The following is an 18731-nucleotide window of genomic DNA, read 5'->3' as shown; positions in this document are numbered from 1 at the left end:
CACAGCTAAAAAACAACAACAACAACAAAAGGCAGCAGAAACCTCTGCAGACGCAAACGACTCTGTCTGACAGCTTGAAGAGAGCACTAGATCTCCCGACACGGAGGCTGAGATCTGAGAAAGGACAGACTGCCTGCTCAAGTGGGTCCCTGACCCCTGAGTAGCCTAAATGGGAGACATCCCCCACTAGGGGCAGACCGACACCCCACACCTCACATGGTGGAGTACACCCCTGAGAGGAAGCTTCCAAAGCAAGAATGAGACAGGTACACTCACTGTTCAGCAGTATTCTATATTCTGCAGTCTCTGCTGCTGATACCCATGCAAACAGGGTCTGGAGTGGACCTCAAGCAATCTCCAACAGACCTACAGCTGAGGATCCTGACTGTTAGAAGGAAAACTAACAAACAGGAAGGACACCCACACCAAAACCCTATCAGTACGTCACCATCACCAACGACCAGAGGCAGATAAAACCACAAAGATGGGGAAAAAGCAGGGCAGAAAAGCTGGAAATTTAAAGAATAAGAGCACATCTCCCCCTCCAAAGGAACACAGCCCATCGCCAGCAACGGATCAAAGCTGGACGGAGAATGACTTCGACGAGATGAGAGAAGAAGGCTTCAGACCATCAAACTTCTCGAAGCTAAAGGAGGAATTACATATCCAGCGCAAAGAAACTAAAAATCTTGAAAAAAGAGTGAAAGAATTGATAACCAGAATAATTAATGCAGAGAAGGCCATAAATGAACTGACAGAGATGAAAACCATGACACGAGAAATACGTGACAAATGCACAAGCTTCAGTAACCAACTCGATCAACTGGAAGAAAGAGTATCAGCGACTGAGGATCAAATGAATGAAATGAAGCGAGAAGAGAAGTCTAAAGAAAAAAGAAGAAAAAGAAATGAACAAAGCCTGCAAGAAGTATGGGATTACGTAAAAAGACCAAATCTACGTCTGATTGGGGTGCCTGAAAGTGAGGGAGAAAATGGAACCAAGCTGGAAAACACTCTTCAGGATATCATCCAGGAGAACTTCCCCAACCTACTAGGGCAGGCCAACATTCAAATTCAGGAAATACAGAGAACGCCACAAAGATACTCCTCCAGAAGAGCAACTCCAAGACACATAATTGCCAGATTCACCAAAGTTGAAAGGAAGGAAAAAATCTTAAGGGCAGCCAGAGAGAAAGGTCGGGTTACCCACAAAGGGAAGCCCATCAGACTAACAGCAGATCTCTCGGCAGAAACTCTCCAAGCCAGAAGAGAGTGGGGGCCAATATTCAACATTCTTCAAGAAAAGAATTTTAAACCCAGAATTTCATATCCAGCCAATCTAAGTTTCATAAGTGAAGGAGAAATAAAATCCTTTACAGATAAGCAAATGCTTAGAGATTTTGTCACCACCAGGCCTGCCTTACAAGAGACCCTGAAGGAAGCCCTAAACATGGAAAGGAACAACCGGTACCAGCCATTGCAAAAACATGCCAAAATGTAAAGACCATCGAGGCTAGGAAGAAACTGCATCAACTAACGAGCAAAATAACCAGTTAATACCATAATGGCTGGATCAAGGTCACACATAACAATATTAACCTTAAATGTAAATGGACTAAATGCTCCAATGAAAAGACACAGACTGGCAAACTGGATAAAGAGTCAAGACCCATCAGTCTGCTGTATTCAGGAGACCCATCTCACATGCAGAGACATACATAGGCTCAAAATAAAGGGATGGAGGAAGATCTACCAAGCAAATGGAGAACAAAAAAAAGCAGAGGTTGCAATCCTAGTCTCTGATAAAACAGACTTTAAACCATCAAAGATCAAAAGAGACAAAGAAGGCCATTACATAATGGTAAAGGGATCAATTCAACAGGAAGAGCTAACTATCCTAAATATATATGCACCCAATACAGGAGCACCCAGATTCATAAAGCAAGTCCTTAGAGACTTGCAAAGAGACTTAGACTCCCATACAATAATAATGGGAGACTTCAACACTCCACTGTCAACATTAGACAGATCAACGAGACAGAAAGTTAACAAGGATATCCAGGAATTGAACTCATCTCTGCACCAAGCGGACCTAATAGACATCTATAGAACTCTCCACCCCAAATCAACAGAATATACATTCTTCTCAGCACCACATCGCACTTATTCCAAAATTGACCACATAATTGGAAGTAAAGCACTCCTCAGCAAATGTAAAAGAACAGAAATTTTAACAAATTGTCTCTCAGACCACAGTGCAATCAAACTAGAACTCAGGACTAAGAAACTCAATCAAAACCGCTCAACTACATGGAAACTGAACAACCTGCTCCTGAATGACTACTGGGTACATAATGAAATGAAGGCAGAAATAAAGATGTTCTTTGAAACCAATGAGAACAAAGATACAACATACCAGAATCTCTGGGACACATTTAAAGCAGTGTGTAGAGGGAAATTTATAGCACTAAATGCCCACAAGAGAAAGCAGAAAAGATCTAAAATTGACACTCTAACATCACAATTAAAAGAACTAGAGAAGCAAGAGCAAACACATTCAAAAGCTAGCAGAAGGCAAGAAATAACTAAGATCAGAGCAGAACTGAAGGAGACAGAGACACAAAAAACCCTCCAAAAATCAATGAATCCAGGAGTTGGTTTTTTGAAAAGATCAACAAAATTGATCGACCGCTAGCAAGACTAATAAAGAAGAAAAGAGAGAAGAATCAAATAGATGCAATAAAAAATGATAAAGGGGATATCACCACTGACCTCACAGAAATACAAACTACCATCAGAGAATACTATAAATACCTCTATGCAAATCAACTAGAAAATCTAGAAGAAATGGATAATTTCCTGGACACTGACACTCTCCCAAGACTAAACCAGGAAGAAGCTGAATCCCTGAATAGACCAATACCAGGCTCTGAAATTGAGGCAATAATTAATAGCCTACCAACCAAAAAAAGTGCAGGACCAGATGGATTCACAGCTGAATTCCACCAGAGGTACAAGGAGGAGCTGGTACCATTCCTTCTGAAATTATTCCAATCAATAGAAAAAGAGGGAATCCTCCCTAACTCATTTTATGAGGCCAACATCATCTTGATACCAAAGCCTGGCAGAGACACAATAAAAAAAGAGAATTTTAGACCAATATCCCTGATGAACACTGATGCAAAAATCCTCAATAAAATACTGGCAAACCGGATCCAGCAGCACATCAAAAAGCTTATCCACCATGATCAAGTGGGATTCATCCCTGGAATGCAATGCTGGTTCAACATACGCAAATCAATAAACGTAATCCAGCATATAAACAGAACCAAAGACAAAAACCACATGATTATCTCAATAGATGCAGAAAAGGCCTTTGACAAAATTCAACAGCCCTTCATGCTAAAAACGCTCAATAAATTCGGTAGTGATGGAATGTATCTCAAAATAATAAGAGCTATTTATGACAAACCCACAGCCAATATCATACTGAATGGGCAAAAACAGGAAAAATTCCCTTTGAAAACAAGACAGGGATGCCCTCTCTCACCACTCCTATTCAACATAGTGTTGGAAGTTCTGGCTAGGGCAATCAGGCAAGAGAAAGAAATCAAGGGTATTCAGTTAGGAAAAGAAGAAGTCAAATTGTCCCTGTTTGCAGATGACATGATTGTATATTTAGAAAACCCCATTGTCTCAGCCCAAAATCTCCTTAAGCTGATAAGCAACTTCAGCAAAGTCTCAGGATACAAAATTAATGTGCAAACATCAGAAGCATTCTTATACACCAGTAACAGACAAACAGAGAGCCAAATCAGGAATGAACTTCCATTCACAATTGCTTCAAAGAGAATAAAATACCTAGGAATCCAGCTTACAAGGGATGTGAAGGAACTCTTCAAGGAGAACTACAAACCACTGCTCAGTGAAATAAAAGAGGACACAAACAAATGGAAGAACATACCATGCTCATGGATAGGAAGAATCAATATCATGAAAAGGGCCATACTGCCCAAGGTTATTTATAGATTCAATGCCATCCCCATCAAGCTACCAATGACTTTCTTCACAGAATTGGAAAACACTGCTTTAAAGTTCATATGGAACCAAAACAGAGCCCGCATTGCCAAGACAATCCTAAGTCAAAAGAACAAAGCTGGAGGCATCACGCTACCTGACTTCAAACTATACTACAAGGCTACAGTAACCAAAACAGCATGCTACTGGTACCAAAACAGAGATATAGACCAATGGAACAGAACAGAGTCCTCAGAAATAATACCGCACATCTACAGCCATCTGATCTTTGACAAACCTGACAAAAACAAGAAATGGGGAAAGGATTCCCTATTTAATAAATGGTGCTGGGAAAATTGGCTAGCCATAATAGAAAGCTGAAACTGGATCCTTTCCTTACTCCTTATGCGAAAATTAATTCAAGATGGATTAGAGACTTAAATGTTATACCTAATAACATAAAAACCCTAGAAGAAAACCTAGGCAACACCATTCAGGACATAGGCATGGGCAAGGACTTCATGTCTAAAACACCAAAAGCAACGGCAGCAAAAGCCAAAATTGACAAATGGGATCTAATTAAACTAAAGAGCTTCTGCACAGCAAAAGAAACTATCATCAGAGTGAACAGGCAACCTACAGAATGGGAGAAAATTTTTGCAATCTACTCATCTGACAAAGGGCTAATATCCAGAACCTATAAAGAACTCAAACAAATTTACAAGAAAAAAACAAACAACCCCATCAAAAAGTGGGCAAAGGATATGAACAGACATTTCTCAAAAGAAGACATTCATACAGCCAACAGACACATGAAAAAATGCTCATCATCACTGGCCATCAGAGAAATGCAAATCAAAACCACAATGAGATACCATCTCACACCAGTTAGAATGGCAATCATTCAAAAGTCAGGAAACAACAGGTGCTGGAGAGGATGTGGAGAAATAGGAACACTTTTACACTGTTGGTGGGATTGTAAACTAGTTCAACCATTATGGAAAACAGTATGGCAATTCCTCAAGGATCTAGAACTAGAAGTACCATATGACCCAGCCATCCCATTACTGGGTATATACCCAAAGGATTACAAATCATGCTGCTATAAAGACACATGCACACGTATGTTTATTGCGGCACTATTCACAATAGCAAAGACTTGGAATCAACCCAAATGTCCATCAGTGACAGACTGGATTAAGAAATGTGGCACATATACACCATGGAATACTATGCAGCCATAAAAAAGGATGAGTTTGAGTCCTTTGTAGGGACATGGATGCAGCTGGAAACCATCATTCTCAGCAAACTATCGCAAGAACAGAAAACCAAACACCGCATGTTCTCACTCATAGGTGGGAACTGAACAATGAGATCACTTGGACTCGGGAAGGGGAACATCACACACCGGGGCCTATCACTGGGAGGGGGGAGGGGGGAGGGATTGCACTGGGAGTTATACCTGATGTAAATGACGAGTTGATGGGTGCTGATGAGTTGATGGGTGCAGCACACCAACATGGCACAAGCATACATATGTAACAAACCTGCACGTTATGCACATGTACCCTAGAACTTAAAGTATAATAAAAAAATAAAGAAATAAAAAATAAAAATTAAAAAAAAAAAAGTCTCTTCCTCTATTTGCCATTTCATTAACCTATTCTAGTTACTCTGGATATTTAACCATAAAATTTAACTTTTCATAAAAATGAGTTCATAATTCATCTTTATGTCAGAATATTCTCTATCCTCAGCCCAAATTTCTGAAGGTTTAATATATTTTAATAAAAAGCAAATAATCTTGTAACTTGTATGGAGATGTGTATTCACCCTCTCTTTTTCTCTCCCTCCTTCTACTAACTAAAAGCTGGCTACTGCTACCACTATCTCCACAGCCTACACATTTCTTTTCAACATATGCATTCTATCTAACTTGTAAAGAAAGGTACACAATGATAAATTTTAAAACCACATTTAGGAAGAAGATGACTATGTTTATATAATGAGTATAATAATCCAGCTTCACATGTCTTCCCATCACATCTCTTGCTTTGCCTTTAACCAGTGTGAAAAATCTTTGTTAATTGTATTGCTTTTTAATATAATTATATCCCCCATTATAAGTACATACTACTATACCATACCAACATAACATTAATTTGGAAATAGAAATCAAAATATATTCAGGAGACTTAGGGTTAAAGCCCTAATAGGCTTAACTGCAGAAGGATCTTTCATTACATGATCACATGAAATTGGGCCAGTGACAGATTACGTAGTAAATAATATTCAGGAAAATATTTATCTATAATCTCTTTATCTTACATATATAACATTCTGTGTGACTGCATATACTGATATATTATCTCATTCTGAAAGAGTATATTATAAATACATACAAGAAAGGGGTTATAGCTATGCCAAAAGTAAAAAGTCTCATCTTTTATGCTATTAAATCTCCAACATAACATTGTATTAATTTCTTGCATAAATTCAAATAACTTGTACAAATATTTGTTTTTAAAACCTGAGCATGCCACCACCAGTCCAGTCCAATAGCCCATCTACTCTAATGCCTGTCTTTGACAGTGACCAACGGTGGATGCCTCACAGGACAGCATACACATAACATAATATATATAATTATGCACCACTACTCCATTATCCCAAGTGGCAGTTAGATTATATCCTGAAAAAAATTAAAACAAATTATAACCCCTCTCCCACAGACACTCTATAATTTCTCATAAGGTAATGTGAAGCCTCCTTTATAAAGCGCATACTTAAACATAATATAAGCCAACGCTTTGTATGACAACTAAAATGAGAAGCTGAACCCAGAAATAGAACTTAAGCTCATCAAAACATGATTTGCCAAAGGGGGATTTTCAATGAAATGAAAAGCATCTGATTCGCTCAATTAAAAAGAATCGTTTGCAAAACAGATGAGGAAAATTTAACTAAAGCTTTTAAAAAGCAAACTACAATTTCTACCCAAGCCATAACATATTATGATATGTAACACCATTTTCCAGAGCATATGATAATGCCTGTATTTTTTTTTTTTTTTTTTTTTTTTTTTTTTTTTTTTTTTTTGAGGCGGAGTCTCGCTCTGTCGCCCGGACTGGAGTGCAGTGGCCAGATCTCAGCTCACTGCAAGCTCCGCCTCCCGAGTTTACGCCATTCTCCTGCCTCAGCCTCCCGAGTAGCTGGGACTACAGGCGCCCGCCACTTCGCCCGGCTAGTTTTTGTATTTTTAGTAGAGACGGGGTTTCACCGTGTTAGCCAGGATGGTCTCGATCTCCTGACCTGGTGATCCGCCCGTCTCGGCCTCCCAAAGTGCTGGGATTACAGGCTTGAGCCACCGCGCCCGGCCATGCCTGTATTTTTAACTCCTCAGAGAAATGACATTCACACTTGTGTCATCATGGTTTTAAATTAAGCTTGAACTTACTAAATGCTCATCCAGTGTGCAAAGCCACATAATGCAGAAATCTTGGTTTGGTCTTTCAGGAAGCACTGCTTCCTAAACAATTACAGAGAAAAAAAAATGTACTACATTTTTTAAGACCTTTGGAAAAGATAATTCTCTTGGTAATGTATGTAGGTATTGATTTAATAACCCTTGTAGTCAGGAAATAATACCTAACCCAAATTCTCCATGGTAAAATCTGAAGTAATTTTCTCTTTTTCTGACCTCAAATAAGTTGGGAAACATCGAGTCATACAATATTTCACATACATTAATGTGTTGCATAACAATGTTTCTATCAACAATGGGCCACATATATGATGGTGGTCCCATAAGATTAAAATGGAGCTTTTATACCATATTTTTACTGTACCTTTTCTATGCTGACACACGGAAATACACACTATTGTGTTATAACTGCCTACAGTATGGTAACATGCTATACAAGTTTGTAGCCTAGGAGCAATAGGCTGTGCTATATAGCTTAGGTGTGTAGTTGGCCATACCATATAGGTTTGTGTAAATACACTCTATGTGATAGTAAATATTCAGTGTCAACTTGATTGGCGTGAAGGATGCAAAGTATTGTTCCTGGGTCTGTCACTGAGGGTGTTGCCAAAGGAGATTAACATTCAAGTCAGTGGACTGGGAGAGGCAGACCCACCCTCAATCTAGGTGGGCACTCTCTTATCAACTGCCAGCATGGCTAGAATAAAGCAGATTTGCTGAGTCTTCCAGCCTCCATCTTTCTCCTGTGCTGGATGCTTCCTGCCCTTGAACATGAAACTCCAAGTTCTTTGGCTTTTGGACTTTTGGACTTACACTGGAGGTTTGCCAGAGGCTCTCAGCCTTCAGCCAGACTGAAGGCTACACTGTCAGCTTCCCTACTTTTGAGGTTTTGGGACTCGGACTGATCCACTACTGCTTTCCTTGCACTTCAACTTGCAGATGGCCTATCGTGGGACTTTAGCTTGTGATCATGTGAGTCAATTCTCCTTAATAAACTCCCTTTCATATATACATCTATCCTATTAGTTCCGTCCCTCTAGAGAACCCTAATATATAATCTATAATGTTCACACAATGAAACTGCCTAATAATACATTTCTTAGGACATATCCTGTTGTTAAACAACACATGACTATATTTGAAAACCTTTATTAATGTCTCTTTTTCTAAGTCACTGCATTGCAGAACTAGGAACGAAAAAACAGTCATGTATTGAGTTCAGTTTTATAATTTTTCTCTGCTATCTATCATAGCCCGAGACAGGTCTCAAAATCACTAGCAAACCCGTAGTTTTTACCAAGAACTTCTTTTCTCCCTAATACACTCTTTCTCAAAAAAAAAAAAAAAAAAAATCATATTTCAGAACAAACCTGAAAATGTAGAAGAGGAAGTTTATAAGAGACAGGAGCAAGAAACAATGCATATAAAATTCCAATGTAGACACTTCTTTCTTACCTAAAATAGGGGATCATTTAATGAAATGTATTGCTCAAAACCTCTGGGACAGAGCTGAAACTGCAATGCAATATCATAAAATCTGCAGCTGTGTTGCTGTTCTTAATAGTCCATGTTGCTTTCTTAGACCACAGGAAGCCAAAACACACACTGTCAGACCTAAACTTACCTTCACAGGAATTGACCAAAGCAGTGGAGCAGTTTATGATAGACCATGCAGCAAAACGGTTATTGAAAAGATTGTACACACTCTTAGGAATTTTCTACTCAAATAATTTGCTCACTCCAGAAAAGCTGTTTCCAAATATCAAATCTTTCTTTGTAGGAATTAAAACTACAGGATAGGCAAATGTCTCAATAAGTCCTCTGTTTGGGCTGCCATAACAAATGACATAGACTATGGCCTAAACCACAAACATTATTTCTCAAACTTCTGGTAACTAAAGTCCAAGATCAAGATACTGACAGATTCAGGATCCAATGAGGGCATTCTTCCTGGTTCGCAGACAGTCAGCTTCTTGCCTATCTTCACATGGCAGAAAGAATTATTATCTCTCTCGTGTCTCTTATGAAGGCATTAATCCCATTCTCTTTTTTAATTAAATAGAGACAAGGGTCTCACTATGTTGCCCAGGTTTGTCCCAAACTCCTGGCCTCAAGCAATCCCCCTGCCTTGGCCTCCCAAAGTGCTGGGACTACAAGCATTAGCCACTGCATCCTGCCCGATGTCATTCTTAAGGGCTCCACTCTCATGACCTAATTATCTCCCAAAAACGCCACTTCTAGACACCATCATTTTGGGGATTAGGTCTTCGACATATATATTGGGGGTGAGGGGGAACACAAACATTCTGTCCACAACAGCAAGTAAACTGTACCATACATAAATAAGCAGTAATAACTTACTTTTATTGCCTACCAAGGCAACCAGTGGCTGAGTTTCTGACTCCTCGCTCACTTTCTTCACCACAGTATACCAATCTTCTAAATTCTCAAAGCTTTGATAATTTGTAATATCATATACCAAGAGGACTCCCTGTCACAAAAGAGTTACAAAATATCTGTAAAGTACTATTTGGTGAAAAAAATCTTAATGAATACTTGAGTAATGCTTCAGATATGTCAAAATGGATGTAAAAATACAAATGTGTATTATATATAAACTTATACAAAATGTGTTTTATATATAAACTTCCATTTAAATTGCTTACTAGCATATTGATAATAGTGACTGCTTTCATTCAAGACAAATCCAGCAACTAAGATGCAATGCAAGTTAAAACATAATTTTATCAAAATTATAAGTGGTCTTCCAATAAGATATCTGGAATATGCTTGGTAAGTTACAGTAAATATAAGAAAATCATATCAGAGAAGTAGAAAAGGCCACAACATCTACAATCCTACCTCTCACTTTCATGAGGTCAAACATTAAAACTTTTCAACAAATATTCATCTGCTGCTACTTTTTAAATATTTTCAAAAACAAAGATTCCATGATATCCCTTGATAGACAATTTAAGTGTTTAACACAATTTTCTTTAAATGAAATGTCGATTTCCTCTTTTAGTCCACTGTGCATTTGGAGAACTTGAGAGCATCTTTCTTAAACTAACCCTTCATATACTTGAAGATAGTTAAGTAACTCCTTTACCATCTCCTTTCCAGAGTAAACAAACTCAGTTCCTTAAACTTGCCTCAAAGGGCCTATTTTTCTATCTCTTTAATCATAGCTGCTGATTCTTCCCAGGACACACTACATATAGTTTTTTGACATCCTCTTTAAAATGAGCAATGTAAAACTGGACATAATACTGTAATAAGAGTCTGAGCAATGCCAAATATAACAGAAGGATTTCTTCCTGCCTCTTATATATCATATTCCTTTTAATTTATCTCATTATTTTGTGTGGGAAGGAGAAGTATATATGCACACAAAAATAACAGTACCACATTCCTGATTCTCATCCAGTTTGTGGTCAAACACTTAATACAAAGCTCTACATACAGTATAAGCCTGAACCCTAATGGCATTTATGTCGACTTCTTAGGTTATAACAGTAGTAATCAACTACTTCTGTGCACCTACTGTATACCAGACACACGTCAAGGTCTTCTCATTAATACTCACACTAATCATGAAAGGTTGGTATTATTATTTCCATTTTAAATAATAAACAGAGGTTAAAATAACCAAAGTCATACTGATAGGTAAGTGATGGAGCCAGGATTTGAACCAAAGACTAAATAATTAAAAACATTTGTCTGTCAACTAAACTCCAAGTATTGTGCTGGATTCTACAGACGTAAGTTCCAAACCATAAGGAACTCACTGGCAGCAAAACTAAACACATAAACAAGTACAGAACACAGAAGTCATAACTAGTGAGACAATGGTAAATATTAATCAATTGGCTTGGGGTTCAGGGCCCAGCAGGCGTGAGTTTGCCATAATGTTTGCCAGTTTTCATGGTGTAAATGCTAGCCTGTGGTCATTTTTAAGCTATCAATATGACACCCACTGAACAGAGTCACACCATTATAAAACATTTCCACCATATAGATATAGCAGATGTAAACAACCTCGAGAACACAGATAACGGAAATACATAGTAAAATAATTAGTGATAGAGATTAGGCATATACCTTTGTTTTAATACAATGTGTGACTTTATAGGTAATTTTTCATTGTAAAAGTTTTTAATAACTGGCTCACAAAAACTGCTAAAAATTTAACAATTAACTCTCTGAAGCTAGAGCAAGCCAACCCTAGCATACTTCTGTTACGACCTTCCAGGATTATTATTCTCTTTTATTAAACCATATTGGCTCCCAAGTTACCTAGCTTCTCCATGTCTCAGGTTTCTTATCTCTAAAATTCAATATTTGAGTTAGATGGTCTCTCAGATCCCTTTCGCTTTAAATATTCTATAATATGCAAAATCACTCATCGGGTTCATTTTGGTCACTTGAACATCTATTTCTGTCTGTCTTCCAACATGGTTTGAAATAATGCCCAACATAGAATTATCTAAAACAAACAGTATCTCATTTTTCTTATTAAGAATAAAGCCCCAGAACTAATATCTGAAGATTAATCTTCAATCTACTGGCTCCATGACATGGCTCCAACTGCCATGGGTGATATCATACATTATTTGTTGAAAAGAGCTCTACATTGGAACTCAGGTTGCTGTTGGATTCCAGTCCTGGTCCCACCTATTGATCTTGGGCAACACTTGTTACCTCACTTTTAAAACACCTGATATGCCTACATTATAAAGTGAAATGATAAAAGTACTTATTTTAAAATTAACATACTACATGCAATTGTAGATTTTTTTTTTTGTTATCAACTAAGTGAAGAAGAGTCATATTTTTATGGCAACTTTGAGGTAGGTTTTAAACTCACAAATAAAGCCTAGACCTCTGCCTCTTAAGACCTTTTGAAACCTTTTGATTAATATACGAAAACCTTTATCCAAACATGGGACAATACCTGAATATGGTAAAATATATGCAAATAAAACATGGCCACCATCTACTGATACTCAGTACAGGATGAGAGCTACGGAACAAAAACATTAAAAACTGTTGTTCTAGACCACAAATTGGTAAATATGGCCCATGGGTCAAATCTGGCCCACACTGTGTATCTGTAGATAAACTTTTACTGAAATATAGTCACAATCATTTGTTTAAGTATTATCAGTGGCTGCTTTTGTGCTACAACTGCAGAGCTGAGTGGCTACAACAGAGACAACATGGCCTGCAAAGCATAAAATATTTACTATCTAGCTCTTTTCAGGAAAAATCTGCCAATCTCTGATCTAGACAAATATGTCCCAACATTTTCCAGTTGGTGATTCCTAGAAATCTTTCAGGATTCACAAAAAATATAGAAGGATAAACTCCTCTTCACTCACCTAGCTATCTAGCAACACAAACATCTCCTTGTTCATATTCTCAGTACCATTTATAATGTAAAAACTATTATTTTTCCTTCTTCTTGCCATCATAACTAGTACCACTGTGGTGAAATTCTGAAATGAAAAAAATGAGAAAACTAAAAATGTTAAAATATAAAAGGAATTATAGGACCTTCAATTTCAACTCTGACATGTAAAAAAAAAAAACTTGAAAGTCATCACTCCTGTCCTTACAATAAGAAAAAGGCAGAACAAACTGAAAAAATCAGTGACTTTTCTTGGATTCATCAGAAAACTGATATTGTAAGGCAAATCATCACCCTGAAATCTGGAAAGACAAACAAATCCAAAAAGTTACAGCCAAGATCTGCCTACCTGGAGTAGCAGCCACTAGAAATAGTAGTGATAATTTTGACAAACTGCTGGAGGCTGACTGAGGTCTAGCTTAAGAGTGAGCAACTCCTAGAGGCCCCCTCAGTCTTAGGGGGCTACCTCCACACTTGCATGGATATACGACCAGATTCCAGATATCCCACCACATTATCAGTAAAGAGTCAAGAAATCCTCTCAAGGCTCTGGCATGAAGAGAGGAAAAAAGTAACCATTGTGAAATATGCCCAGAGCATTATCCATAAAAAAGGCAAACTCTCCAGAAGAAATGGCTTAATCAGAACATTGTATTCCATCTGGAAAGGGAAGTTTCCAACTTCAGCCTCCTGTAGCCAGTCTGTCTCATCTAACTGGGAGGAGAAAGAAACACGAGTGAAGGTCACAGTACCAAAATACAAGCTCACTAAAGACTAAAACTTTATCATAAGAATATAGCATGCTTCACCTCCCCCATACTTTACCACAACATCACCAGGGCACCAACATCTGAAAGAGCTGCAAGACAGATTTCACCTAAAGAGTTTCTGGAGATACCAAAAAAGACTGGGAGGCAAAAACAAGGATACTAGAGGAATCAATGCCTCTGGCACTGACAGCTAAAGTAAATATTAAATACAGCACAACGTAAAACCTCACACTAAGTCTATTTACCTGAATCGTATTACTCAGTATAACATGTCCAGCTTTCAATATAAAATTACAAGGAATTTCAAAAGGTAATTTGAAGAGAGAAACCAAGCATCAGAACCAAACTCAGATATGAAACAGATTTTGTCATTATTAGACAGCCAATTTTAAGTAACTATGACTAATGTGTTGAGGGTTCTAAAGGAAAAAGAAAACATATGCAAGCACAGATAGGGATAATAAAACAAGGGATAATAAAAACAAAATGCTAGATATCAAAAACACTGTAACAGAAATAAAGAATGCCATTGTTGGGTACATTGTTGGACACAGCATAGGAAAAAAAAATCAGTGAACTTAAAGACAGGATAATAGAAACTTCTACAACTGAAAAGCAAAAAGAACAAAACAATGTATAAAACAGAACATCAAAGAACAGTGGGACAGTTCGAAGTGGTGCATCACACACACAGCTGATGTATCAGAAGAAGACAGAATCAAGCTTAGAGAGTATTTGAAGTAACAGTAACCAAGAAATTGCCAAAAATAATTAGACACCAAACCACATATTTAAGAATCTCAGAGAACACCAATTTGCATACATACCAAAAACTCTATATCTAGGCATATATTCAAATTGCTCCAAAGAAAAAAAACAGAGAAATCTTGAAAGAAGCTAGAAGAATAGGGAAAATATCTTATCCATAAATGAAAAAGCAGAAAAATTACAGAGAACACCTCATCAGAAACCATGCGAATAAGAAGAGAACGAAGTGAAATCAGCAAATGTAAAAGAACAGAAATTATAACAAACTGTCTCTCAAACCACAGTGCAATCAAATTAGAACTTGGGATTAAGAAACTCACTCAAAACCGCTCAACTACATGGAAACTGAACAACCCGCTCCTGAATGACTATTGGGTATGTAATGAAATGAAGGCAGAAATAAAGACGTTCTTTGAAACCAATGAGAACAAAGACACAACATAACATAATCTCTGGGACACATTTAAAGCAGTGTGTAGAGGGAAATTTATAGCACTAAATGCCCACAAGAGAAAGCAGGAAAGATCTAAAACTGACACCCTAACATCACAATTAAAAGACCTAGAGAAGCAAGAGCAAACACATTCAAAAGCTAGCAGAAGGCAAGAAATAACTAAGATCAGAGCAGAACTAAAGGAGACAGAGACACAAAAAACCTTCAAAATATCAGTGAATCCAGGAACCGGTTTTTTGAAAAGATCAACAAAATTGATAGACTGCTAGCAAGACAAATAAAGAAGACAGAAGAATCAAATAGATCCAATAAAAAATGATAAAGGAGTTATCACTACCGATCCCACAGAAATACAAACTACCATTAGAGAATACTATAAACGCCTCTATGCAAATAAACTAGAAAATCTACAAGAAATGGAAAAATTCCTGGACACATACACCCTCCCAAGACTAAGCCAGGAAGAAGCTGAATCCCTGAATAGACCAATACCAGGCTCTGAAATTGAGGCAATAATAAATAGCCTACCAACCAAAAAATATCCAGGACCAGATGGATTCACAGATGAATTCTACCCGAGGTACAAGGAGGAGCTGGTACCATTCCTTCTGAAACTATTCCAATTGATAAAAAAGATGGAATCCTCCCTAACTCATTTTATGAGGCCAGCATCATCCTGACACCAAAGCTTCACAGAGACAAAACAAAAAAAGACAATTTTAGACCAATATCCCTGATGAACACTGATGCAAAAATCCTCAATAAAATGCTGGCAAACCGAATCCAGCAGCACATCAAAAAGCTTACAGACCATGATCAAGTGGGCTTCATCCCTGGGATGCAAGGCTGGTTCAACATACCCAAATCAATAAACGTAATCCAGCATACAAACAGAACCAAAGACAAAAAACCACATGATTATCTCAACAGATGCAGAAAAGGCCTTTGACAAAATTCAACAGCCCTTCGTGCTAAAAACTCACAATAAATCAGGTATTGATGGGACGTATCTCAAAATAGTAAGAGTTATTTTTGACAAATCCACAGCCAATATCATACTGAATGGGCAAAAACTGGAAGCATTCCCCTTGAAAACTGGCACAAGACAGGGATGCCGTCTCTCACCACTCCTATTCAACATAGTGTTGGAAGTTCTGGCCAGGGAAATCAGACAGGAGAAAGAAATAAAGGGTATTCAATTAGGAAAAGAGGAAGTCAAATTGTCCCTGTTTGCAGATGACATGATTGTATATTTAGAAAACCCCATTGTCTCAGCCCAAAATCTCCTTAAGCTGATAAGCAACTTCAGCAAAGTCTCAGGGTACAAAATCAATGTGCAAAAATCACAAGCATTCCTATACACTAATAACAGACAGAGAGCCAAATCATGAGTGAACTCCCATTCACAACTGTTTCAAAGAAGCAGGAATACAACTTACAAAGGATGTGAAGGAACTCTTCAAGGAGAACTACAAACCACTGCTCAATGAAATAAAAGAGAACACAAACAAATGGAAGAACATTCCATGCTCATGGATAGGAAGAATCAATGTTGTGAAAATGGCCATACTGCCCAAGGTAATTTACAGATTCAATGAAATCCCCACCAAGCGACCAATGACTTTCTTCACAGAATTGGAAAACACAACTTTAAAGTTCATATGGAACCAAAAAAGAGCCCGTGTTGCCAAGATAATCCCAACCCAAAAGAACAAAGCTGAAGGCATCATGCTACCTAACTTCAAACTATACTGCAAGGCTACAGTAACCAAAACAGCATGATACTGGTACCAAAACAGAGTTATAGACCAATGGAACAGAACACAGCCCTCAGAAATAATACCATGCATCTACAACCATATGATCTTTGACATACCTGACAAAAACAAGAAACGGTGAAAGGATTCCCTATTTAATAAATGGTGCTAGGAAAACTGGCTAGCCATACGTAGAAAGTTGAAACTAGATCCCTTCCTTACACCTTATACAAAAATTAATTCAAGATGGATTAAAGACTTAAATGTTAGACCTAAAACCATAAAAACCCTAGAAGAAGACCTAGGCAATGCCATTCAGGACATAGGCATGGGCAAGGACTTCATGTCTAAAACGCCAAAAGCAATGGCAACAAAAGCCAGAATTGACAAATGGGATCTAATTAAACTAAAGAGCTTCTGCACAGCAAAAGAAACTACCATCAGAGTGAACAGGCAACCTACAGAATGGGAGAAAACGTTTGCAATCTACTCATCTGACAAAGGGCTAATATCCAGAATCTACAAAGAACTTAAATAAATCTACAAGAAAAAAAATCAAACAATCCCATCAAAAAGTGGGCAAAGGATATAAACAGACACTTCTCAAAAGAAAACATTTACGCAGCCAACAGACACATGGAAAACTGCTCATCATCACTAGCCATCAGAGAAATGCAAATCAAAACCACAATGAGATACCATCTCACGCCAGTTAGAATGGTGATCACTAAAAAGTCAGGAAACAACAGGTGCTGGAGAGGATGTAGAGAAATAGGAACACTTTTACACTGTTGGTGGACTGTAAACTAGTTCAACCACTGTGGAAGACAGTGTGGCGATTCCTCAAGGATCTAGAACTAGAAATACCATTTGACCAAGCCATCCCATTACTGGGTATATACCCAAAGGATTATAAATCATCCTGCTATAAAGACACATGCACACATGTGTTTATTGCGGCACTATTCACAATAGCAAAGATTTGGAACCAACCCAAATGCCCATCAATGATAGACTGGATTAAGAAAATGTGGCACATATATACCATGGAATACTATGCAGCCATAAAATGGATGAGTTCATGTCCTTTGAAGGGACATGGATGAAGCTGGAAACCATCATTCTCAGCAAACTATCGCAAGGACAGAAAACCAAACACCGCATGTTCTCATTTATAAGTGAGAATTGAACAATGAGAACGCTTGGACACATGAAGAGGAACATCACACACCGGAGTCTGTTGTCAGGTGGGCGGGGGGGGGAGGGATAGCATCAGGAGATATACCTAATGTAAATGACGAGTTAATGGGTACAGCACACCAACATCACACATGTATACATATGTAACAAACCTGCACATTGTGCACATGTACCCTAGAACTTAAAGTATAATAATAAAAAAAAAAATACTGGCAGAAAATTAAAATTAAAAAAAAAACTACCTAGAATTCTATACTCCTCAAAATTATCATTAAGTAAAGGAGAAATAAAGATCTCAGAAAAACAAAAACAGAGCATTCACTGTCAGCAAACCTGCTATGAAGGAAACATTAAAAGAGGTCCTTCAGGGAGAGGGAAAATGATATGGGTCAGAAACTAAACTCGACATAGGAAAAAATGAGTAGCATGAAAAAACTCAAATAACCAAGGCAATCATGAGCACAAACACATAGGAAAAACAAAGCTGCAGGCATCACACTACTTGATTTGAAACTATATTACAAAGCTATAGGAATTATAGCACCATGGTACCGGCAAAAAATAGACACACTGACCAACAGAACATAGAGAGTCCAGAAATGAGTCATACATGTACAGTCAATTGATTTTCAACAACAGAGCTAGAAACACACAATGGAAAAAGGACAGCCTCTTCAATGAATGGTTTTGGGAAAACTCAATATCCACATGCAGAACAATATCTCACAACATATACAAAAATCAACTCAAAATTGAGTAAAGATTTCAAAGTAAGACCAAAAACTACAAAATTACTACAAGAAAATTTAGGGGGGAAAACTACAAAATATTGGTCTGGGCAATAATTTTTTGAATTTCACTCCAAAACCAC

At 37.7% G+C, this 18731-nt stretch overlaps 1 protein-coding gene across 3 annotated transcripts in view; it reads right to left on the bottom strand.

The window, feature by feature from the left end:
• RAB28 (RAB28, member RAS oncogene family) overlaps positions 1-18731 on the bottom strand; it is a 128682-nt gene that overhangs the window by 89764 nt on the left and 20187 nt on the right. For all 3 annotated transcript variants that reach the window (XM_030923620.1, XM_030923623.1, XM_030923627.1), the window contains exon 4: positions 9863-9992. In XM_030923620.1, coding sequence (XP_030779480.1) covers positions 9863-9992 — 130 coding nt within the window. The remainder of the gene's footprint in view (positions 1-9862; positions 9993-18731) is intronic.

The sequence above is a fragment of the Rhinopithecus roxellana genome, chromosome 2 (assembly GCF_007565055.1).
Source record: "Rhinopithecus roxellana isolate Shanxi Qingling chromosome 2, ASM756505v1, whole genome shotgun sequence".
Taxonomy (NCBI): Eukaryota; Metazoa; Chordata; class Mammalia; order Primates; family Cercopithecidae; genus Rhinopithecus; species Rhinopithecus roxellana.
This window is presented reverse-complemented; position numbering and strand designations above follow the sequence as displayed.